This window comes from Martes martes (assembly GCF_963455335.1).
Source record: "Martes martes genome assembly, chromosome: 10".
Taxonomy (NCBI): domain Eukaryota; kingdom Metazoa; phylum Chordata; class Mammalia; order Carnivora; family Mustelidae; genus Martes; species Martes martes.
In genome coordinates, this window is record NC_137898.1 from 6,501,326 (window position 1) to 6,522,265 (window position 20,940).

Sequence of the window (20,940 nt, forward strand, 5' to 3'; positions counted from 1 at the left end):
GGACGGGGGGCCCCACAGAGCCTAGGATGGGTCAGAGTGTGGGGTGTCTGTGCTCTGCCCACCCATTTCCCCACCCCAGTTGAGTTCACGTGCAAGGCAAGGAGCTCATCTTGGTTTATTGAAGCCATAGCAAGATCAGGAGGATGGGCAAAAGCCTTTGGTGGGGCCAGCGAGGAGGCAGCGGGCATAGTGGGAGAGAGCTGAGGCTCGGCGGCGCAGGCTTAGCGAGGGCAGGACACCAGGGACTTCTTCTCCTGTGGGTCCAAGCGGGCTGTGAGCGGGTACTTGGTGATGCCGCACGTGTTACTCCCACGGTGCAGCCGGAAATAGCCCTAGGAAGTCAAGGGGACATGGGGTCAGAAGTAGGGGAGAGGCCTGACCTGCTCTGTCCCCTCGGGAAGATCACACTCACCTCCTCACCCCATTCAGCACCCCAGGAATTCTTCAGGATCCAGTACGGGATTGGGCGGTGAGGATGGAGCCAGGAACGGCCTCCCTTTGCCCTCCTCCTCTCCGTTGAGTTGGTCTTCCCAAAACCCACAAGCAGGACAGAATGGTCCACAAGGTAGGGGTCACAGGTGGCGGGTGTGGCCTTGATCACACCCTTCTTGTATTGCTGCAAAGGCAGAGGAGCTGAGTCTGGGGCCACCTCCCCTAGGTGCCCCTCCCCCCATTCCTGACCCTCTCCCACCTGCAGTAACTTCATGTTGATGGTCACGGTGATGGGGCCATGGGTGGCCAGGTACTCGGCGATCACTGAGGGGCAGAAGGTGCCATGAGGCCCTGCTTCCTCTGTGCCCCCTGCTCTTGGCTCTTGGTTCTGTCCCCCCACCCCCCGACCTCCCACCACTCTGTGCCTCCATCTCTGTCTCTAGCCCAGTCTTTTTGCCTCTATCCTGGTCTGTCTGCCCGTCCCTGTCATCCTGCCCCCAGGCCTGCCCACGTCCCCCCTCTGCCCGCACCCTGCTCATTCTTCTGCAGCATGATGAAGTCCTGGATCCAGGCCACCTTCTTGTAGTTACTGGCCAGGCACTTATGGCGTTTGAGGCTCCCCCGGAATGGGTAGTCCTTTTCGCTGGCCAGCCCACCTGGAGATAAGCAAGGCCAGGGCGGAGGCTCAGGGCCTGAACATCCCTCCCCCGCCAGCCCCACCCCTGCCCCCAAAAGCCGCCTAGAGAGGCACTCACTGTGGTTGAGGACAGTTACAAACGCGTCCCAGACGAAGCCACCCTTGCAGCCGTCCCCACAGCGGTTGCAGTCCAGCAGCTCTGGCGCAAGAAAGGATGGCGTGGGCTGACTGCACCCCCCCATTCTCTCCCCCATCACACGCCCCCCTCTTTCAGCCATACCCTGCACGGAGACTTGCACAGACTGGTTGTATCTGATGTTCCACAGGGCCTCGATGTTGCCCGCGGCGGCCATGGCCCAGCAGCAGCCGCAGTTTCCCTAGCCGGGAGGGGGGCAGTGGGAAGGTGTCCGGGCCTCACCCCTCACCCCCCCACCCCTGTGCCACTGAGGCTGGGCTGGGCCAGATGGGGGTAGATACCTGCTGCTTGATGGGTGACTTGACGCCCTTCACCTTGCGCCAGTCGCAGCTAGGGGGCATTGACTCCACCACCACTTCAGACCCCACCTTTCTGCCCACACCAGGAGTCTCTCCAGGTGTTATCTTCTGGTGCCCATGGAGCTGCTCAAACTCCTCCTCTGGGGGATGGACAGGGCCACCAGGGTCACAGTGTTGACCCCTTCCCCCATACTGTGCCTTTCCCGCTCCAGCCATCCGCACTCGGGGTTATTTGAGTCCCCATAACACTCAGGGAGGCAGGCGCCCAAGAGGGTATCAAGGCCCAGAGAGAAGCCAAGTTTCTTCCTGGGACACATTCCCCTGCACTTGCTGCCTCCACCCTGAGCTGGACTAGGACGGTATCCCCGTATCCGGCCAGTATCCCCGGAGAAGTCTCTGCCTCCCCACCTACCACCTAGGGTCCAGGAAGCATCCAGTACCTGTGAGGTCACTGAATGGAGTCATCCCGAACTCGGCTGTGCCCAAGTCTTCTGCCTCCATCTTCCGAGCCTGGGCCAGGTTGTGTGCAAAGATCTCCAGGCGACGAGCATACTCTGGAGCAAAAGGTGGTGGTTCTCGGCAGCCTCCCAAGCCCCCAGAGGCAGGAAGTGGCCGCTGGCTGAGCACCCTGCCACTCACACCCACCCAGGTGAACACTGGCTCCTTTCTTGTGGCCACTGCCGGCCCCACTGCAGACAACTGCACCAAGGAAGTGGCTCCCCAGCCCCTCTAGGGTTGGGTTTTCCCCAGAGGCAGTGCAGGAGACATCTTTGCCCACCCACAGGGAAGACAAGTAAAGGGTCTGAGGGCAGAGTGACTCAGAGGGGAAAGGTGGGTGGTCAGAGACTGGCTTCCTGCCAAGGTCCTTCTCCGCCCCCTCCCACACCTGCCCCACACCTCTGACTGCAGGGTCTGAGCTGGAACTTGATGAAGGTGGGGAAGGATAGGGGGTTATGGGTCCGTGGCATGGGCAGCCTGGGCTGGAAGGTACCCCCAGACCACCCCCCTCGATGGAAGATGAGACCCAGACGGCAGGAGCAGGGCTGCGACCTCATGGACATGGAGAGTGAGTCCCCAGCTTGGGGACAAGATGAATATCTTTGGTGTTTCTGAATGAACTCATGAGTAGACGGTAGTTGGCCTGCTGCGTGGAGTGACAAGAAAATAGCTGTAGAAGCGAGAGATTCTCTGGTACTGGGGTAGACCCCAGTAGCTGCTTCCTGCCCTCCAGCTTCATAGCAAAGAATGATCATGGCCCTCTTTGTGCATTTAGGAAACCAGGGAGGATACCCCTAGCCCTGCCAGTTGTCTTGCTGAATGGCTTTGGCCCAGCCCATTCCCCACCCCGAATCTTGGTTTCCTCATCTATTAAATGGGAGAAGGGGAGGGGGTAAACTGGGGATGTACATGCCCCGTGATACCTTTGGGGTTTGAGTAACTCCGGTTGTATTGGGCCTGGAACAACTCGAAGACCTGTTTCAGCTTCAGTGAGTCGGGATCTAGGTCCTGAGAAGGAACCAAGGGGATGGGGGTGGGGTGGTAGAGAGCAGGTGAGGAGTCATTGCTGGGACCAGACCTCGCTTTCCAGCCTTTCAGGGCTCGGGCTAGGGGACCAGTTGCTTAGCCTGCTCCGTCCCCCTGTGTTAGCTTGGGCCCCATGGCATCATGTCAGTCCCCTCTCCAGCCTCAGTTGCTCTCTGAGAAATGGGAATAAAGCCAGTTGTTTCTGAGAGGGTGAGCCCCAGGGAGGAGCCTTGCAGAGGGAGGAGCATGGGAAGCAAAGAGAGCGGCACTTACCTTCTCCCAGAGGGAGTCCTTGATGTCTTGAGCCAGGCCTGCCACCAACAGGGCCAGGAGACAGGAGAGGTAGACGGTTGGTGCCATGGTGTAGGCCATGGTGCTGTAGGCGAGAGTGCGGGGAGCAGGAAGCTGTGCTAACCAAGCTGGAGGGGCTGAGAGGGCGGAGCTGGAGAAACCACCAGGGAGAAACCAGGTTTCGAGGGGGAGGTGGACCCCTGGATCACGAGAGCTGCCTCCAGCTTCAGGCTTTTGTCCTCTGCAGCCCTCAGCCCACCCGTTGCCCACTCCACCTTGTTCTTCAATCAGCAGAGCCCGCCTGCCCACCCTGTCCTGGGCAATTCTAGGGATACAGAGATGAATCAGTCAGTCCTCAAGGAAACAGAAAGAGATCCAAAGTGAGCAGTTGCCATATGTGGCAGTCAGTGTTGTGACAGGGAAGTCCAGGGGCTACAGGGACCCTCAGTCTTCTAACCCTGGGTGGGGCTGAAGAGTAGTCATTGCCCCCCGGGGAAGCACTCTTACTCATCCCGGGAGACGAAGTCAGCTCAAGGGTCTTCCTCCAAGAAGCCTACCCTGCTCCCCATCCTCTGGTGGAACCTGCAGCCCCTCGAGCCCCTGCTGTGCCTCTGCCCACTTGGTTTCTTCGTCTCGGCCACACTAGAAGCATCTGACGCACCTGCATCCGCAGCACCCAGGCCAGCACTGAGCCCGGAGCAGCCTTGATGTGTGTTTGTAGACCTCACAATTGGTTGTCATGGTTGTTTTGTTTTGTTTTGGTTTTTTTGTGATTTTTTTATTTATTTGACAGCACAAGTAGGGGGAGCCGGGGGGCAGAGGGAAAAGGAGAAGCAGGCTCCCCGCTGAGCTAGGAGCCAGTATGGGGCTCAATCGTGGGATCATGGCCTGAGCCAAAGGCAGATGCTTAACTCTCTGAACCACCCAGGTGCGCCGGTTGTCACGGGTTTTCAATAACAAAGTTCAGGGTCTGGGGCACAGTAAGCGGCAGCTACTGCCTTGTCCTGGTCCTCATCCTTCTCACAGTATGGCAGTGGGGATGAGGGGGTTGGGTGGGCCTGAGGGGCCAGAGTGAGTGCAGAAGGGATGAGGACAGGGAAAGTCAGGGTCCTGGAGGTCAGGAGAAGCGCTGCAAGGAGGCAATGCCAAGTGGTGGGCGTACTCATGCCTAACAGTGCCAAGACTCAAAAATGGAGTTGCCAACTGTGTACCCAGTCATTCCCCTCCGGGGCTCATACCCTCATCTCTAAGTGGCAACAATTCCTTTGCGAGGAATGACTGTGGGCACATTTGACCCCGGCTGACACAGAAGAGGTATCCAAATGGTGGGTCCTGGGCAGAGAGCCCGGGGACTCTTGGAAGCAGAGTGACTTGAGTTCAGGTCCTGTCCTTAGCCCTCTGGCTGTTCCTGGACAAATCTCAGCCTCTTTCACCCGTGAAACAGGGTGATAACAGCACCCCCTTCCTGGCTTGGCAGGAGGATTTCATGAGATGCATGCTGGTGCCTGGGAAGGTTACACCTTGACAACCAAGAACTATTATTTTTATTACTTTTTTTAAAATAACAGCTTTATTGAAATATAATTTACAGGACATAAAATTCAGCCTTTTAAAAGTATACAATTCGGTTGCCTGGGTGGCTCAGCTGGTAAAGCAACTGCCTTCAGCTCAGGTCATGATCCTGGAGTCCCAAGATAGAGTCCCACATCGGGCTCCCTGCTCAGCAGGGAGTCTGCTTCTCCCTCTGACCCTCTCCCCCCTCTCTCTCAAGTAAATAAATAAAATCTCTTAAGAAAAACAGAAGTTTTTTTTGGAGCTTCGACTGGAGCTCAGTTAAAGAGCACACGATCGTGATCTTGAGGTTGTGAGTTTGAGCCCCATGTGAGATAACTTAAGTAAATTAAAAAAAAAAAAGCAAACCCTCCATACAATTCAGTAGTTTTAGTGTATTTGCACGACTGGACAATCCTCACCACCATCTGATTTCAGAGTATTTTCATCACTCCAAAAGAAAACCCATGTCCATTAGGAGCCGCCCTCTAGTCCCCGCGTTCCCCTGGCAAACACTAATCTAATTGGTCTCCTAGGTTTGTCTGTTCTGGATGTGTCCTATAAGTGGAATATGACGATGTTTGTGTCTGGCTTCTTCCACCTAAGGTAATATTTTCAAGATTCATCCTCGTTTAGGCACACATCAGTACTTCATTCCTTTTTATGGCTGAATAATATTCCATCACATTACCATATTTTGTTTATCCATTCATCAATGAATGGACATTAGATTGTTTCTACATTTTGGTTCTTACGAATAGTGTTGCTATGAATGATGTGTATGGATCTTTTCCAGTGGCCATATGTTTTCAATTCCCTTGGGTATACAAAGAAGAGTGAAATTTCTGGGCCATGTATGGTAACATTTTGAGGTCCTGCCAAACTGTTTCAAAGAGGACCATTCCCACCCACAGTGTATGAGGACTCCAATTTCGCCATATCCTCGCCAACACTTGTTATTGGCTATCTCTTTGGTTTTAAAGAGCTATTATTTTTTAGCACCCTAGCCCCTGGGGCCCTCAGCGTCTGGGAGGGAGGGGCGTGCACTCTCCGATTTACCTTGAACCCCAAGGGCTGACCTTAGGACCCACGTGCCCCCATCAGCACACCCTCCCCCTGGGTGGAGCTGCGCTGGGGGCGACCGTGAAGATAAACAAGGGTGGGAAACGGAAGAGACCGCTCAGCAGTTCCCGCACTTCGTCTGCCCCCAGGCAGGAGATCCCGGGACACGCGGCCCTTTCCCGTCTGGCCCCGCCCTGAGACGTGGGCAGGACGAGGCCCCGCCCCTTCCTGGGAGCCAACTCCGCCCAAACTCCTCCCAGAAAGGCGCGCCTTCTGCTTGAGAGAGGAGGCAGACTCCCCGAGGTTGCGGGATGGGGGTGGGGACCCGTTTGGGAGGAGGGCGGGTAAGGCACTGGCACCGGACCCTGGCGTCCTGTACGCGCAAGTTCAGCCCTGCCTGCCTACTCCGGGGCTTCCATTCATTCTGGGCCAAAAGGCAACTGCGGACCCCTTTCCCAAACCGTTGTAGTTTCGCGGACGGACTGTTGGGAGGAAGCCCGTCTTCCAGTGAAGGGGGACCACCTGGCTGACAGCCCTAGGGATGGAGGCGAGAAGGGACAGAGCTGGACAGTTCTGGGCCTGGGAGCGTCTTGTCCTCGGGCGAGGGTGTGGGGACCCTGAATGAAATTTTGATACTCCCAGAGTGACCGTCCGGGTGCACAGAATAAGATTCTGGAGGGCGGAGGGCGAGGATCTGGAAGCCCCAGGATTAGGTGGGGTCCAGGTGCCCAGGATGACATTCTGGGAGGCGCAGAGGCCCCGGCATTAACATGTGGTTGCCCAGGGTGGAATTCTAGGAGCCCAGATTAGGTGGGGTCCAGGTGCGCAGGATGACATACCCCAGGGGTGCGCAAAGTGAGGGCCTAGGGGCTCCCGGATGAGTCTGGGGCCCTGGCATCAAGGCCATACCCCAAGGATGGGGAGCTAGGGGGACCCTGGCCCTGCGCCGGGAGGCGGCTCCGGGCAGCGCCGCGGGGGACCGGGTGGGGGCCTGCGGCTGGCCGGGGGCGGAGAAGCGGGGGGTCGGGGTCCCTCCCCCTGGCGCGGGCTCAGGAATCCGCCGAGGGGCGGGCGGAGGCGCCGGGGTGGGCCGCGCCGCGGCGGGCGGGCGGACGGGCGGGGGGCGCTTCCTGGGGCCGCGCGTCCAGGGAGCTGCGCCGTCCGCCCGTCCGTCTGTCCGCAGGCACTGCCGGAACCACCGAGCCGCCGGAGACGCGGGCCGCGGGGGCGTCGCGGGCTCGAGTGAGTGGCGGTCCGTGGGGGGAGGGCGCGAGCCGGAGTCTCGGCCGAGTCGGCGTCAGCGCAGAGCCGAGAGGCCCGCGCTCCTCCGCCCGCGCCACTGGGGGACCGGGCGGGGGCGGGGCGGCTCGGGACGGGTGGGCCCCGAATCCCGGCCTGCGGGAGGAGTGGGCCCTCGGCCCTGGGAAGCTCCGGGACCCCGAGCCCGGTCCCGAGCGGGAGGCGGCTGGGGCCGGGGTTCTGAGTCCTGGTACGGGGAATTGGGGGGAGGTGCGTGGCAGAAGCGTCCTGACCCCCCCTTCCCCCACTACCCCTCCACCACCACCACCTCCCAGCCCCAGGATGCTCCCCTTCGCCTCCTGCCTCCCCGGGTCTCTACTGCTCTGGGCGCTGTTGCTGCTGCTTTTGGGGGCAGCGTCTCCCCAGGATTCGGAGGAGCCCGACAGCTACACGGTGGGGACAGTGGGGCCGCTGGCCTGGGATGGGCTGGGTAGGGACACAGAGACCAGGATCCTGGGGTGGCTGCTGCTGGGGAAGACTGTCCCCTCCCCTGCTTGGTGAAGCGGCTGAGGGCCATTGTTTGGAGCAGGCTGGGAGGGTGTCCAGGCTCAGGCCCTGATCCTGGCCTGATCATCTGAAGGGGACTGGGGATGACTGCTGGTCATCTCTGGTCCCTTTGTAGGAATGCACAGATGGCTATGAGTGGGACCCCGACAGCCAGCACTGCCGGGGTGAGTGTGCTTGGGGGACTGACCCACCCCCAGGAACTGGGAAAGGGATTGGCACCTTAGTTCCAAGAACAGCATCCGGGAGGCCTGACCTGTCCTCTGCCCAGCTTGGCTTGGCGGAGGCCAGCTCTGATTCTCTGGGGGCCAGCTCAGCTAGGGGTGGAGAAGCCCTGCAGGCCCCTCCCTCTCGGAGAAACCCAGGACACCCTGCCCCCACCCCTCAGTAGGCTGGAGAGCAACAGGGCACTGCCCAGAGACGCTGGGTCTTGGATACCTCTGACTACTCTCCTATCAAGCTTTGTCCTATCATGTCCTGGGAGGGCAGTGTCTGTGGGGTGGGGGTAAAGAGGCCTGCAGGTCACTCTTGGGCTGAGCCAGGGCCAGGGCTTTGGGGAGGAGTAGAGACCCTCTTAGGGACAAGAGTATGGGGTGCCTATGACAGCAAGGAGGCCTTGGGGAGGGGTCCTGAGCAGGCTACCTTAGCTTAGAGAGGGAGGGCCTTGCCTGGGTCACACAGCTTATAGAAGGCCGAGCTGGGCTCCTGCTCGCCACCCACTTCGCAGCCAGCCCGAGAGAGACTGGCCGTGCCCAGCAGGCCCCTCTCTGCAGATGTCAACGAGTGCCTGACCATCCCCGAGGCCTGCAAGGGGGAGATGAAATGCATCAACCACTACGGGGGCTACTTGTGCCTGCCCCGCTCAGCTGCCGTCATCAATGACCTGCATGGCGAGGGACCGCCACCACCAGTGCCTCCCGCTGAACACCCCAATCCCTGCCTGCCAGGCTACGAACCTGACGAGCAAGAGCGCTGCGTGGGTGAGTGAGGGTCCCCTTGGCTCCAGGGCTTTCAGTCCTCCCACCAGGCGTCACTGCGTCTTAACGACTCAGACCACAGTTGCTCCCTTGCTCAAAGGCAAGGGCTAGCGGGATTGCCCTCCAGATCCTCACTTTGTGTGGGGCCTGCCACTGGTGGTCCCAGCTCCTGTCCTACTGCTCCAGCCAGCACCTGGAGCCCCCTTCTCAGTCGCTGGAGACCCACTGCCAGAGCGCTCCCTCTCAGCTTCTGCCCCCTTCCCCTCTTCCTGATCTGGACCCCACCCCCACCCCCCCCCACCCCCGGCTGCCGTGGGCCTTGGAGGAAGGCCCTGGAGTCAGCGCTCCTGAGAGTCTGGGTGGGCAGGGTCCTCTCCGAGTGGGTCCCAGGCTGACAGACGGTCATTTGTGCAGTCAGGAGAGTCTTTCTTGCTTCTTCCTCGGGGGTGCCAATCATCTGCGCACCCACCTGAGCCATCCCCGATCTGTGTCCTCCCCGTGAGGAGGTGTCTGTCACATTGGGTGGTGCAATGGGCTCCTGGGCGGGGGCTGAGTGGTGTCTCCTACAGACGTGGACGAGTGTGCCCAGGCCTTGCACGACTGCCGCCCCAGCCAGGATTGCCATAACCTGCCCGGCTCCTACCAGTGCACCTGCCCCGACGGCTACCGCAAGATTGGGCCTGAATGTGTGGGTGAGTCTGGAAAGAGCGTCTCTAGTCCCTGCCCCGTGCGTGCCCTTGGCCCGGCTCTCACCCTAGCACCAGACCCCCTGTGCTGGCCCACCGTCAGGCTCGGCCCTCGTGCCCTGCCACCTCTGCCTTCCCGTCACTGGTCACAGGGCTGGGAGGGTCTGTGAGTGAGTCCCTGCTGACCAGTGCCCTCTGCCCCCTCCCCCGACCTCCCTTCTAGATATAGACGAGTGCCGCTACCGCTACTGCCAGCACCGCTGCGTCAACCTGCCGGGCTCCTTCCGCTGCCAGTGTGAGCCGGGCTTCCAGCTGGGGCCCAACAACCGCTCCTGTGTAGGTGAGGCTGGGCCAGGCTAGGCTCCTTGGTCCCCGGGCGGGGCGGGGCGGGGCGGGGGCGCCGGAGCTCTCTTTCTGACCGGCCTGGGGAAAGTGGGCGCTCTGGGCAGCTCCTTGGCTTCCACCCCTCCTGGTTTTTTTTTTGCCCCTGAACCCCCAGATGTGAATGAGTGTGACATGGGGGCTCCGTGTGAGCAACGCTGCTTCAATTCCTACGGGACCTTCCTGTGTCGCTGCCACCAGGGCTATGAGCTACATCGGGACGGCTTCTCCTGCAATGGTGAGAGCTCCCCGCACCGTCCTCTGTGGGGCTCTTCCGTGGGGCTCCCAGGCCCTGTGTCGTGCTGTGTTTCTTTCCTGCCACACAGCCCTCCATTTGATGTCTCCCTGTCCCATCCGTTCTGCACCCACATACCTCCTCTGTATTCTGTACCTGGCTGATTGCCCGGTACCTGCACACAGACCTACCAGAACTCCCAGCCTGGGGTGGGGTTGGGGGGAAGGCACGGGGTGGGAGGAAAACGAGGGAGCACTGAAGCTCAGTGGGGAGGCTGACAAAGGATGTGGGTGCTCCCCTCTTTGGGAGTCAAGTGGACGTGCATTCAAATCCTGGGTCTAGGGTCTGCCACTCTTTTGAGCCCCTTTTTTTTCTGTAAAGTGGGTTGTCTTGAGGATGAGGCGGGACATAACAAGACAGGCTTCATCAGGCCCCAAGCCACAATGTTTTAAAGTGAACTACCATTTGTTGAGAACCTTCCCTGTGCGGCCCATTTCCCTTACATACTTGGCCTTGTTTAATCCTGCCAGCAATCCTATGATGAAAGTATGAGTTTTTCCTTCCTCGGCAAAACGAGGATGGTAGTGTCTCCCCCGAGGTTTCGGGGGAGGATTGCTAAAAAAAAAAAAAAAAAAAAATCATAAGCATAAAGTCTTTCAGTGAAGAGAAGTTAAGTGACTCGGCCAAGGTCACACAGCTAGGGTGAGGTGGCACCAGGGGTCCACTCTGGACTTCTCACTCCTTGTCAGCCGGCCAGGTACCCTGTTTATGTTATGCTTTGCTGCTGTATGGGCCCCACTGGCGCCCAGCTCAGTGCTAGGCCACATGAGGGGACCCAGAACGGGACCCGTGGCTCCTGCCTGTGAGCTCATGGTTGGCAGGAGGGGACTGTGTGCTTAGGCTGGTTGTGGGTTGCAGGAATTGGGCAAGTTACTGGAAACTGTGACAAGCTGGGCCCTCAAGGCACATCTAGTCTAACCCACTCATTTTATTGACAGGGACATTGAGGTTCCCCAGACTCGGTCAGGACTTAAAGCCAAGCCTCTAGATTCGCAGTGCCTCCATTCAGGACTGTTCGGCGGTGCTGGGGCAAAGAGCTCTGGGAGCAGGGCGGTCTGGGCAGAGCTTCCTTTGACTCCTCTGTCCCTGTACTGAGCTTTGAAGGATTTGTCTCACCACCCCTCCGTCTTTCCGTATGAGCCCAACATAGGGCCGGGCTCTCTGTATAAACCTTTGTGGGACTGAACTGGGAGGACTGCCCTTGGTCCAGAGCCCTCATCCACACTGTCCCTCAGATATCGATGAGTGCAGCTACTCCAGTTACCTCTGCCAGTACCGCTGTGTCAATGAACCTGGCCGCTTCTCCTGCCACTGCCCGCAGGGCTACCAGCTGCTGGCCACCCGCCTCTGCCAAGGTATGGGTGGCCCCAGGGGGGCGGGTAGGGTGGTATCAGGGGCTGGTGGCCTGATGTCTGGGTTCCAGCCCCTTTTCCACTGACACAGACATTGATGAGTGTGAGTCGGGCGCACACCAGTGCTCTGAGGCCCAAACCTGTGTCAACTTCCATGGGGGCTACCGCTGCGTGGACACCAACCGCTGCGTGGAGCCCTACGTCCAGGTGTCTGACAAGTGAGTCATCGCGATGCCAGACCCCCCCTTGGAAACTGCAACTCCCAGAGGGCTCTGCGGCTGACGGGCCACCGTTTGGCCTGGCCAGTGCCTCAAGGGCCTATGGGAATTGTAGTCCATCATGAGTAAACTATGCAAACTGTTTTGACAAGAGTGGGAGAATCCTTTGGGGGGGGATCCCTATTTGTAGGGTGAGACTAGATTTGGGATATAGGCTGGGACCTCATTCGTGTCCCCATTTCGGGGTCTCTAGTCGCTGCCTCTGTCCGGCCTCCAACCCCCTGTGCCGGGAGCAGCCCTCCTCCATCGTACATCGCTACATGAGCATCACTTCGGAGCGCAGTGTGCCCGCGGATGTGTTCCAGATCCAAGCGACCTCTGTCTACCCTGGCGCCTACAATGCCTTTCAGATCCGTGCAGGAAACTCGCAGGGGGACTTCTACATTAGGGTAAGGCTTTCCCCTAACTGCACCCATCAACTAGCATGCATAATCCAAAACTGAATTCCAGGCAGCCTTAAGTGAAAGAGCCCGCTATACCACCATGCCCCGCCTCTTCTCCCAAAGCCCCGCCCCCCCGGGGGAATTTCTGTAGAAAGGTAGGGGTATTCTAAATTCCCTCGGTACAAACTACAGGTTGTTAAATGCAATTCTAACCAGGCACTTGGACACTGGGGTTTGAGTCCCTGCACTGGTTTCCGTATGTGACCTCAATTTCTTCACCCTTAGAACAAGGCACTGGCATGGGAGGCCTGTCCAGGTAACAGACACAGCAGAGTCTGGGGAAGGCAAGCAAATGGAGCTGGGCCTTGGACAGAGAGGCAGCAGGGGTTGGTGTGGGGGCTTGGGGTCCAAGAACCCAGCTGGCTGCTGGTGGAGCTGTTAGGAAGGAGGGGTCCAGGCCTGATTCACAATGAGAAGGGTCTGAGGGTTTATCTGATATCAGTCCTTGTTTTCTCTTTCTGAAATTGGATGCTCTGAAGGGAAGTCAGCCTGCTCCAGGTCACCAAAGTCCCCATCACTCCCAAGAGTCTCTCATCTGCCCTTGAAGCATCTTGGCCCTGGTCAGACAAAAGAACTAGAGGGAAAGGGTGGGAAGAGCACCAGTGGGAGACTGCTGAGGGCGGAAGCCTGGGTGCACCAGAGCCAAGATGTCAAGGGTATCACAGAGCCAGATGGGAGCCAGTAGAGGCCTGACGGGCTCTCTACTTCACAGCCATCTGCTTGTGGGTTCAAGATATGGGACAGGGAGGTGATGCCGGGACAGGGTCCTGGCGTGTAGGTTGACGCGATCTACGTGTCCCCCCACCCACTGTGCCCTGCAGCAAATCAACAATGTCAGCGCCATGCTGGTCCTCGCCCGGCCCGTGACGGGCCCCCGGGAGTACGTGCTGGACCTCGAGATGGTCACCATGAACTCCCTCATGAGCTACCGGGCCAGCTCTGTACTGAGACTCACCGTCTTCGTGGGGGCCTACACTTTCTGAGGAGTGGGTGGGGGGGACCCTCGGAGGGAGAGGCTTCCTGCAGCCGGAGAGCCTGGGGCTCAGGGCTGTCTGTGCTCGCTGCAAGGGCAGATGCTGTTGTGAAGAGTAGAAAGAGAAAGGCAATAAAGGGAGAAAGAAGGAGTCCTGGTGGCTGAGGTGGGTGGGGAACACCGTAGTGAACCCTGGATGCGGGAAGGGGCCCGGCTGTGGGAGGCGGGCCAGTCACCCAAAGGGGGGGAATGTCTCTGTTCAGGCTCAGGGGGCCCCACAGATAGGAGCTGGAAACTGCACCCCCAAGGCCGGGATTGGCCGACCATGCACATTAGAACCACTATGAGAAGGGAGGGAATAAGGCTGCAGACTTCAGGACCCGGCCCAGGAACTGGGGTTTGACTGGTTTGCGGGGGACCTGGGAAACCTCACTGTAGACAATGGAGGCCTTGGGTTTTACTCCCAGCTTGGCCTCAAACTATCAATTTGGCTAAAGCCTAGTAGCTTCCGGTGCCTCAGTTTTCCAATCCATGAAATGAGGCAGTTAGACCATGAGCACTTTCCAAACATTTCTTCTCCAAAATACAGAACCTGTTATCGAAGGAAATGTTATTTGATCGGGGAACTCTGACGACATAAACTAGATTCAAAGTTGCAACGCCTCACTGACTCCAACGCCTCACTGACTCCATCTCCCTGGTAGTCTCAATGCTCCCCCAGGGAACCCCAGGGTCCCGAGGAGCTCAGTTTAAAAACCAGTGGACCTGCTGGTCTCCCCAGTTCCTGCCTGGATACTTTACAAAGCCCGTGGGGCCCAGCATCATCTCCATAATACAGAAAGCTGCAAATACTTATATTTTTATTGTAGCCAAACAGATTTGGATTAAAAAGCTGGCTAGCCTGTGAAGGGGGTGGGTGCGTGGGGAGGCAGAGTCGGCCCTCGTGGCATAGCTCAGGTCAGGGGGCCGTAGCAGCAGTAGAGCTGGGACAAGGTCCTGCTCAGAGCGGGCCCCAGATTCCTGCACAAAAAGGCAGGGGAGGGTCAGGCCATGGGCCAGAGCACCCCAGCCCTGACCCCTCCCCCCGGTTCTCTTCCTTGCTGTCACCTCTGCAGTTGGCCACACTTGATGGTGCTCAGCAGCATCTCCTGTTCCTTGGGGGTGGCACAGGCGTCATAGGCGGCCAGTAGGCTGGGGGTGGGGTGGGGTGTTTGAGTTTCTAAAGCTTGACAATAGGGGACAGCTGGCCCCCTCTGGGCGGCTAGGCCACCATCGTGGGAGCTAGACGGAAGGAGTCAGGACTGCTGCCATACTCCCTGAGTCTGGCATTCAAGGCCCTATTCCATCCAGCTCACCCACCCTTCATGGAGCTGCAAATGTTCTCACTTGGCCCCATCTTCATGGCCCAAACCCCTCCTCCAGAAGCCGCCTCTGCTGCACCCGGGGGAAGGTCTCCCTCCCTCCTGGAGCCTCTCCTAGGGGCCTGAGATACCGTCTGGTCCTAGCGGGCTCAGTCTGCCTTACCACCTGATCTCTGGGAACTCAGGCGGGTCTGTCCATCTCTAGGTCTGTCCAGCCCCGGCACAGCCAGACCCCATCACAAGGCACTGGTAGAGCCAGGTAGGGCAGGGGCGGAGGACCCCCACCCCCCAAGAGCTCTGCGGGGGCCTACCTGGCGGGGGTGCTGTACTTGTCCACTATGGCTGCTGCCTTCTCCCCACTCACTCCACGCACCTGCATCAGCTGCCGGGCAAAGACCTCGCGCACGGACTGGGCCTAGGAGCGGGGAGGACAGTGTCAGGAGTGGCCTGGGGCTGGGCCACATGAGGAGGAGTGGGCCAAGGCAGTACCTTGTTCTTGATGGCACCTGCGTTGAAGTCACTGAAGGTGAGGAGCGAGCACAGAGGATTTGGGGAGGGCCCCGGCCTTGATTCAGAGGCCTCAGAGGCTCCCCAGGGGCGACTGCTGAGGGTACGGCCCTGAGGGGAGAGGGAATTGAGGCCCGGACAGAGCTCTAGGGGACCACTCCCGGCCAGTCCTTGCCCAATCCTAGGCCTCAATGGGCCAGCCCGAACACCAGGCATCTTGTTCACTTCACTTCCTCAGGGGAGCCCAGGGCCCAGGGACTGGGGGGGACAGGGACAGGGGCACCCGCTCACCTGGTACAGTCTCTGGAGGCCCCGTGTCAGCAGGGCCAGGTAGGCAGCCGACTCCTTGAGGTCTGCCGTGCGCTTCACAAAGAAGCCATCGATGACCTGGGAGAGAGGAGCCCACCCAGGAGAGGAAGAGGCTTCCCGGCTGAGCTGCGGACCAACCATGGGGTCCCCGCCAGCCTGGCCTGGCCCTCTGGGCTCACCTGAGTGTTGGTGACAGCCTGCAGCAGCGTGCTCTCGGGAAGGCTGAGGTGGCCCGCCGAGCCGTGCTCCTCCACCAGGTATACTCGGTGGCCCAGGCCACAGCGCTTTAGCCGGAACTGGGGAGGGAGACAAGGTGGGGGGGGGGGCGGGTGCCAGCTGTCAATCGTGTCACACTCAAAATCATCACCAGTCCACCTCTTCGTCCTCCCTAGCTTTTCTGCCTGTCTCGGGGCCTCCACCTTTGCTCACGCTGTTACCGTTGTCCGGAAGAGCCTCCCACCATCTCTGAATGACGGGCATTCTCCCACGCTCGAGCCCACGCACAGCCTCTCTGTGCGGCCAGCCCAGCAGCCAGTACCCAGCCTGAGCTGCTTTGGCTCCACTCCTGGAGGTCTGGGTCTTGTTTATCCTGGACCATGGGCGCTGGCCACCCAAGGGGTCTGGATATGTTCCTCAGTCCAGCCCAGTCACCCTGCGCACCTACTGTGCGCCCGCAGGGGCCCGAGGGCTCTGATCTTGGAGCTGGCTGGGTGCAGCTCTAATGGGGGTATGGCTACGGGAGCTCCGCCTTGAAGCCAGACACCCCTGGGCTTCGGAGGGGCCTTAGAGCCGACAGGGAATGGGGGCACGGCGAGGACAGTCTAGGAACCTTCTGCTCACGGAAGCGGCCATCTATGATGCTGCTACACAGGTCGTCCAGCCGCTTGCGCTCCACGATGTGGTCCAGGACGAGCTCCCCAGGTCTTGCTGCCAGGAGGCCAAGAAGGGTTCTGTTGGCTCGCATCCCCGCACCCCCCGACCCCCAAGGCCCTTCGGTCCACACCCCTACCTGGGTCTCTGGGCCTGGTCTCTTGAGCCACCCACACGAAGTCCCCGACGTGCAGCTTGCGCACCGTGTGGGTCACACGCAGACGCTGTAGCTCGAGGAGCAGCTCCGGCCTGTGCCCCGCCCTGGAGTTGTGAGACAGGCAGCCGAGATCAGGGCAGGCCCCTGCCGCCCACCCCCCCAGCATCGCCTCCTTGGCTCCTCCGCCCCCAGCCCCCTCACCCCTTGGCTTCGCCGATGTCCACACACAACAGCACCCTGTACTCTCCAGGCCCAAGCTCCAGGGGCGGCTGCTGGACACTCCCTTCACTGGCGCCACTACAAGGGGGAGGGGGGCGTTGGCGTGTCTGAGGCCAGGACACCGGTGCCAGGCAGCCCCCCCACACCGCCACCCCCTGCAACGCAAGTGGGTGCAGCAGCTCAGCTGTAGATGATGCAGAGAGGGCTGGCCTCGTTTCTGGGAGACCTCTGCCCTGCTCCCCCCCCCCCCGCCGTGGCCCCCCTTCCCCCTCCTCCTCACAGTTCAGCAGAGGCTGCTCCTGGCACTTCGGGCTCCTCCCCAGGGGGATCCTCCCCAGGGGGCTCCTCTGGCCTGATATCCATGTCCAGTGAGCTCAGGCCCTCTGACTCAGCCAGCTTCCGGGCGAGCTCCAGACCCTCCGCAGTCAGCGAGTACCTGATGAACACAGATCTCCCTTCTTCACTCACACCCTCCTGCCTGCGCCCAGCCTGGCTGGTCCCACCAGCCCTGAGGACCCCTGCCCAAGCAAGTCACCCCCCAGGCCGTGTTCTCGTTCCTCAGACAGCCTCCTTGGGACCTGCCCAGGGACGTCTCTCGGTCTGCAACAAGCACATCTCAGACACCCTGTCCCTCCTCTCCTGAGTGCTGCTCTTACGTCTCTCCCCCACTAAATTCTAAGATGTGTCCAAAACAAAATGCTGGGTCCTCAGCAAAGGCATTCTGCTCTTCCAGTAAAACCTGTGGCACCCTCTCCTCCCCCCTGCCTACTGCCTGGTCTCTTGGGTCCTCTTGGTGCTCCCACGATATGGGCTCCTGCAAGTAAGGCCCTCCTTTCCCACACCCAACTCAACAGCACAAGGCCTGCGATTTGCTGGGTGACGGCAGGGCCCCATTCGGAACGTCATGCGTGTTCTCCCCCCAACGCCCAACCCACACCTCGTGTCTCCCCCTGTAGTTGACCCCACCTGGCTGGCCGGTGTGTCCTGAGAACCAGGTTTCTGTGCAGAAGGGAGCGGAGGGCTGGCCAGGGTCGAGTACTCCCAGGAGCCATCTGTCCATAGGGGAAGAGAGACCCTTAGAAAGCTCCCGGCAGTACCCCAAGTCCAGCTCCCTGGGCCCCAAGCCACTGCCTACTCCCAAGAAGGGAAGTCCCTGGTGGGCTTAGGGTCTGACCCACTGCCACCCCGCTCCATCCCTTCCCTGCTCAGGGCTCACCCTGGGGGCTTTCTTGGCACACCCCTGCAGCAGCTCCTCCTTGGCTAGGAAGCCGTGGCCACTAGGATTCTGTAACCAAGGCAGAAATGTAACCCAGATAGGGTCAGTGCTAGGGCCCACCTCCTCCAGGAGCCTCAGGCCCCAGTGCCTGGGGGCTCCTGCCTCCCGGGCCGGCCATGGGCTCACCAGGTGCTCCCTGTAGAGCAGCAGAAGGATCTCGCGGGCGCCCGAGTGCCGAGCCGGCCAGTAGCTGCCTGAGCCCCCTGCTTTGGGCTGGGCTGGAAGCTGAAAGAATCACCGTGGCTTTGAACATGGAAACCAGTCAGCCATTGTGGACTGAATCCCTGGCAGGGCCGAGGTTCAGGTCCTGTCTCAGCAGGCTACATGGCCCTGAATGAGTCCCTCAGCCGCCCCTCAGTTCCCCTATCTGGAAATTGGGTCAGATGATGGGACGACCTGTAAGGCTGGGATGAGATGGTGGGAAGGTTGGAGGGGGCGTGGGAGTGGGGTGAGGGGTGTAATCTGCCTGACCCAGCCTCAGTTTTACCATTGGTTGGGGAACAGAGGTGGTAAGGCAAGAAAAGCCAATAATAGCGATCGTCATGAGTTACTGGGCTTGGCCTAAATAGTCTTGATTCTGGAACTCTCACCTGACTCTATTATCATTCAGTATCTCCATCTACAGAGAAGAGAACTAAGTACCAGAGTAAGTCATTTGCCCAAGGCCAGGCATCACTGGGGGCAGATCTGGACCCGGGCCTGAAGTCTGGACCCAGCCAGAAAATCTTACTCCTGGTGCTCCCACTTTCCTTCTCACTCCCCTCGCCCACTTCTCACTGGCATGGAAGCATCCTGGACTGTGGCAAAGGGTCCTTCCCGGGCTGGACTCTTCCCTCCAGATGAAGTCAGGGCATGGTCACCTGCGGGAACGGAAGAGAGTCAATGCCACGGAACCCAGCAGGAGGGACGGTCTGGGACGCTGCCAGCTCATGTAGTAGGCGAGAGGGGTGAGGTTCTGCTAGCCAGCCACTAACCTGAGGTCAAACAGCAACTTGGACATGAGTGGGGAACCTGAAGCTAACCCAGGTGGTTACGGAGGCTACGCCTGGGGGGAGGCTCCGGGGACCACAGACCCTGACTCTAGCGCTCACCGCCTGATGCTTCGTGCTGCTGCAGCCGCTGGTCCAGCATATGGCAGAGTCTGTCTCCGAAGTGCTGTAGGATCTTAGCTTCCTTGCCGCTGCGCAGAGGCAGTGGGTACCGCCGGAGGGAGCGCAGCGCCTGTCGGGGTCAGGGGTACCGTACCGGGTCAGGGCGGGCCTGGCTGTCTGGCTCCGCCCGCACCTGCCCGCCTCGAGCCGGGACCCACCTTCTGAAACACGAATTGCGTGCGGCGGCCCCTACTGGCTGCCTCGTCCCGCCATTCGGTTAGCCAGCGTACGAAGAGCGGGTTGGGGCAAACGGGCAGCGGGCGTTTCCGGCCCAGGCGGACCGGCGCCGCCATGAGCCTCAGGGAGGGTCCTCAGGCGCCTCGCGCCGACCCGACTGGGACGCCGCCAGTTCTGGAGACGGGATTCGAACACCTGACTCGGGAGGGTGAGGGCGGGACCTCTCCAATCACGTGGCCCCACGCGGGGCACTAACTAAAGCAGAGCCTCCTGCGGCCCTCCCCGCCCCTGCACTACTCTAAGCGGTCCGTGCAGAGCGCTTTCTCTACGGCCTTTCACCCCCTCGCCCCTCCCCGCCCAAACCAGTCAGAAGGACGGGCCCCACCCATACCCTCCCGCCCCCGGCCTTGTCCCGCCCCTTCCTCCCATCCCAGTGCCGAGAGCTGGGGTGGCGGGGTGGGGGGGGGGGTGTCCTCTTTGTGCGGAGACAGAAAGGCCGCCAGCGCCCCGGTGTGGCTGGGAGGGCTGCCTGGGGGTGGTGCTTAACACAGAGGACCCTGAGGCTGTCAGTTTCAGTCTCACCTTTGCCGGGGATGCTGGGGAGGAGGGACTGAGCTGAAAAGCCCAAGAGGTGGGGGCCGGGGCGGGGTGCAAATGAGTGCAGGTGTATTTATAGGAGGAATATCTAGAAAGCAGTACTGGGAATGAAGATACAAAGGTAATGGAGGAGGAGCTAAGGACCCTCCGAAGAAAACGAGATCCCCAGCTGGGGTGGGGGGAGCGAGGCGTGGAGATCTAGCAGTGGAGGAGGGGAGCGAAGTCGGGGACATTCAGGGAAAGCCAAAGCTAGGAGGACGGAGGGGAACAGAGGACAAGTAGAAGGGGGACATATAGGAGGTGCTGGGCCTCACGGCGGGGGGAGGGGGCGGCCTGAGGTGGGTACGTGGTTAGATTCAGGGGAGCAGACTGGAGGTAAGAGCCAGAACGAAGGTTGAAAGGGAGAACACAGTCATTTTTGTGACTCATTGGAGGTGGGAGACCCTCACGGAGGTTTAGGTTTAGGATTATGCAGAAGGGTCCCAAGTTGGGGGACAGGTACGGCTCAAGGATCTCTCCAGGGAGTTAAGTTCTCCCCCAGCTGTTTTACGGACGTCGCGAGGAGCTGGGGTCGGGCCTTCGAGGAGTGGAGAGGCGGGCACCACAGCTCCAGGCCCGCCCCCTTCAGACTCCGCCCAACCGCGAACCCGGCTCCCCCCACCCTCCCAGCCAGCTCCGAACTCTCGCCTCCCTCCCGAGGCTGCCTTATAAGGAGCCTCCATCGGGCGTTCGGGTTGGCCCCACCCCCTCTAGTCTCTTGTCCTAATAAGGACATCTAGGGCATCCCGTGGCTAGGGGCGGGCGGGAGCGTGTCTCCAGGGTAACTCCGAAGTCTCTCTCCCCCTCCTCGTTACTCTTGGAAACTCCGAGGCTTGAAAAAAGTGGAGACAGTCTCCTTTTCTGGCAGGGTCGCTTACCGGGCTGGGGATCGGGCGGTGGCCTCCACCTGGGGCTCCCGGGAGCTCGGTTGGTGGGCGGTGCAGCGGGATGTCCCTGACTACAATCCCCGGCATGCCCTGCGAGGTGCTCCGCTCCAGGTCTTGAAGACCAGGCTTCCAGCTCTTCATTTACATTCTTTATTCTGCTGATGGGATCAATACCCTTAGTTCCCTTGTTTGCCACTCTGTAGTCTTTCC

At 60.0% G+C, this 20,940-nt stretch overlaps 3 protein-coding genes across 7 annotated transcripts; 1 reads left to right on the forward strand and 2 right to left on the reverse strand.

Annotated features, from left to right (window-relative positions):
* Positions 1–97: 97 nt before the first annotated feature.
* Positions 98–3,472, reverse strand: CTSW (cathepsin W). 2 transcript variants are annotated; one of them, XM_080817061.1, is made up of 10 exons: positions 3,362–3,472; positions 2,986–3,070; positions 2,005–2,118; positions 1,547–1,704; positions 1,350–1,446; positions 1,188–1,268; positions 963–1,088; positions 692–756; positions 413–616; positions 98–332 (listed from the first exon to the last, which is right to left on the reverse strand). In XM_080817061.1, exons 1-10 carry the CDS (start codon positions 3,458–3,460, stop codon positions 222–224), a joined length of 1,140 nt encoding a protein of 379 aa, XP_080673187.1. In that variant the 5' UTR covers positions 3,461–3,472; the 3' UTR covers positions 98–221. The 2 variants fall into 2 exon arrangements, with proteins under 2 accessions (XP_080673187.1, XP_080673186.1); XM_080817060.1 differs by having other exon boundaries at positions 963–1,268; positions 3,362–3,462.
* Positions 3,473–7,090: 3,618 nt separating this feature from the next.
* EFEMP2 (EGF containing fibulin extracellular matrix protein 2) lies at positions 7,091–13,844 on the forward strand. The gene is made up of 11 exons (XM_080817104.1): positions 7,091–7,234; positions 7,567–7,684; positions 7,914–7,962; positions 8,569–8,775; positions 9,342–9,464; positions 9,682–9,798; positions 9,958–10,077; positions 11,370–11,489; positions 11,578–11,704; positions 11,958–12,153; positions 13,029–13,844. The coding sequence occupies exons 2-11, from the start codon at positions 7,574–7,576 to the stop codon at positions 13,188–13,190; spliced, it is 1,332 nt and encodes a 443-aa protein (XP_080673230.1). The 5' UTR covers positions 7,091–7,234; positions 7,567–7,573; the 3' UTR covers positions 13,191–13,844.
* A 179-nt stretch (positions 13,845–14,023) lies between these two features.
* On the reverse strand, positions 14,024–20,812 carry MUS81 (MUS81 structure-specific endonuclease subunit). Of its 4 annotated transcripts, XM_080817494.1 has the most exons (17): positions 20,722–20,812; positions 19,189–19,381; positions 18,971–19,100; positions 18,657–18,739; positions 18,006–18,104; positions 17,820–17,888; positions 17,570–17,655; positions 16,884–17,039; positions 16,586–16,681; positions 16,367–16,488; positions 16,187–16,284; positions 15,537–15,653; positions 15,340–15,435; positions 15,031–15,159; positions 14,853–14,956; positions 14,288–14,371; positions 14,024–14,200 (listed from the first exon to the last, which is right to left on the reverse strand). In XM_080817494.1, the coding sequence occupies exons 2-17, from the start codon at positions 19,321–19,323 to the stop codon at positions 14,134–14,136; spliced, it is 1,671 nt and encodes a 556-aa protein (XP_080673620.1). In that variant the 5' UTR covers positions 19,324–19,381; positions 20,722–20,812; the 3' UTR covers positions 14,024–14,133. The 4 variants fall into 4 exon arrangements, with proteins under 4 accessions (XP_080673620.1, XP_080673622.1, XP_080673621.1 ...); XM_080817496.1 differs by lacking the exons at positions 15,031–15,159; positions 20,722–20,812 and having other exon boundaries at positions 19,189–19,575; XM_080817495.1 differs by lacking the exons at positions 14,288–14,371; positions 20,722–20,812 and having other exon boundaries at positions 19,189–19,575.
* Positions 20,813–20,940: the final 128 nt, after the last annotated feature.

What these genes read in the sequence shown, in the direction of transcription:
- CTSW (XM_080817060.1), bottom strand. Translation starts at nt 3,460, where the DNA reads ATGGCCTACACCATGGCACCAACCGTCTACCTCTCCTGTCTCCTGGCC. An exon ending in GAGTTACTCAAACCCCAAAG is followed by an intron (nt 2,119 to 2,985) that starts GTATCACGGGGC and finishes CTTTTGCTCCAG; the next exon opens with AGTATGCTCGTCGCCTGGAG. An exon ending in TCCATTCAGTGACCTCACAG is followed by an intron (nt 1,705 to 2,004) that starts GTACTGGATGCT and finishes TCCATCCCCCAG; the next exon opens with AGGAGGAGTTTGAGCAGCTC.
- EFEMP2 (XM_080817104.1), top strand. Translation starts at nt 7,574, where the DNA reads ATGCTCCCCTTCGCCTCCTGCCTCCCCGGGTCTCTACTGCTCTGGGCG. An exon ending in GGACGGCTTCTCCTGCAATG is followed by an intron (nt 10,078 to 11,369) that starts GTGAGAGCTCCC and finishes ACTGTCCCTCAG; the next exon opens with ATATCGATGAGTGCAGCTAC. An exon ending in TACGTCCAGGTGTCTGACAA is followed by an intron (nt 11,705 to 11,957) that starts GTGAGTCATCGC and finishes CGGGGTCTCTAG; the next exon opens with TCGCTGCCTCTGTCCGGCCT.
- MUS81 (XM_080817494.1), bottom strand. Translation starts at nt 19,323, where the DNA reads ATGGCGGCGCCGGTCCGCCTGGGCCGGAAACGCCCGCTGCCCGTTTGC. An exon ending in GGAGCAGCCTCTGCTGAACT is followed by an intron (nt 16,682 to 16,883) that starts GTGAGGAGGAGG and finishes TCCCCCTTGTAG; the next exon opens with TGGCGCCAGTGAAGGGAGTG. An exon ending in GCCGCTTCCGTGAGCAGAAG is followed by an intron (nt 15,654 to 16,186) that starts GTTCCTAGACTG and finishes CTCCCTCCCCAG; the next exon opens with TTCCGGCTAAAGCGCTGTGG.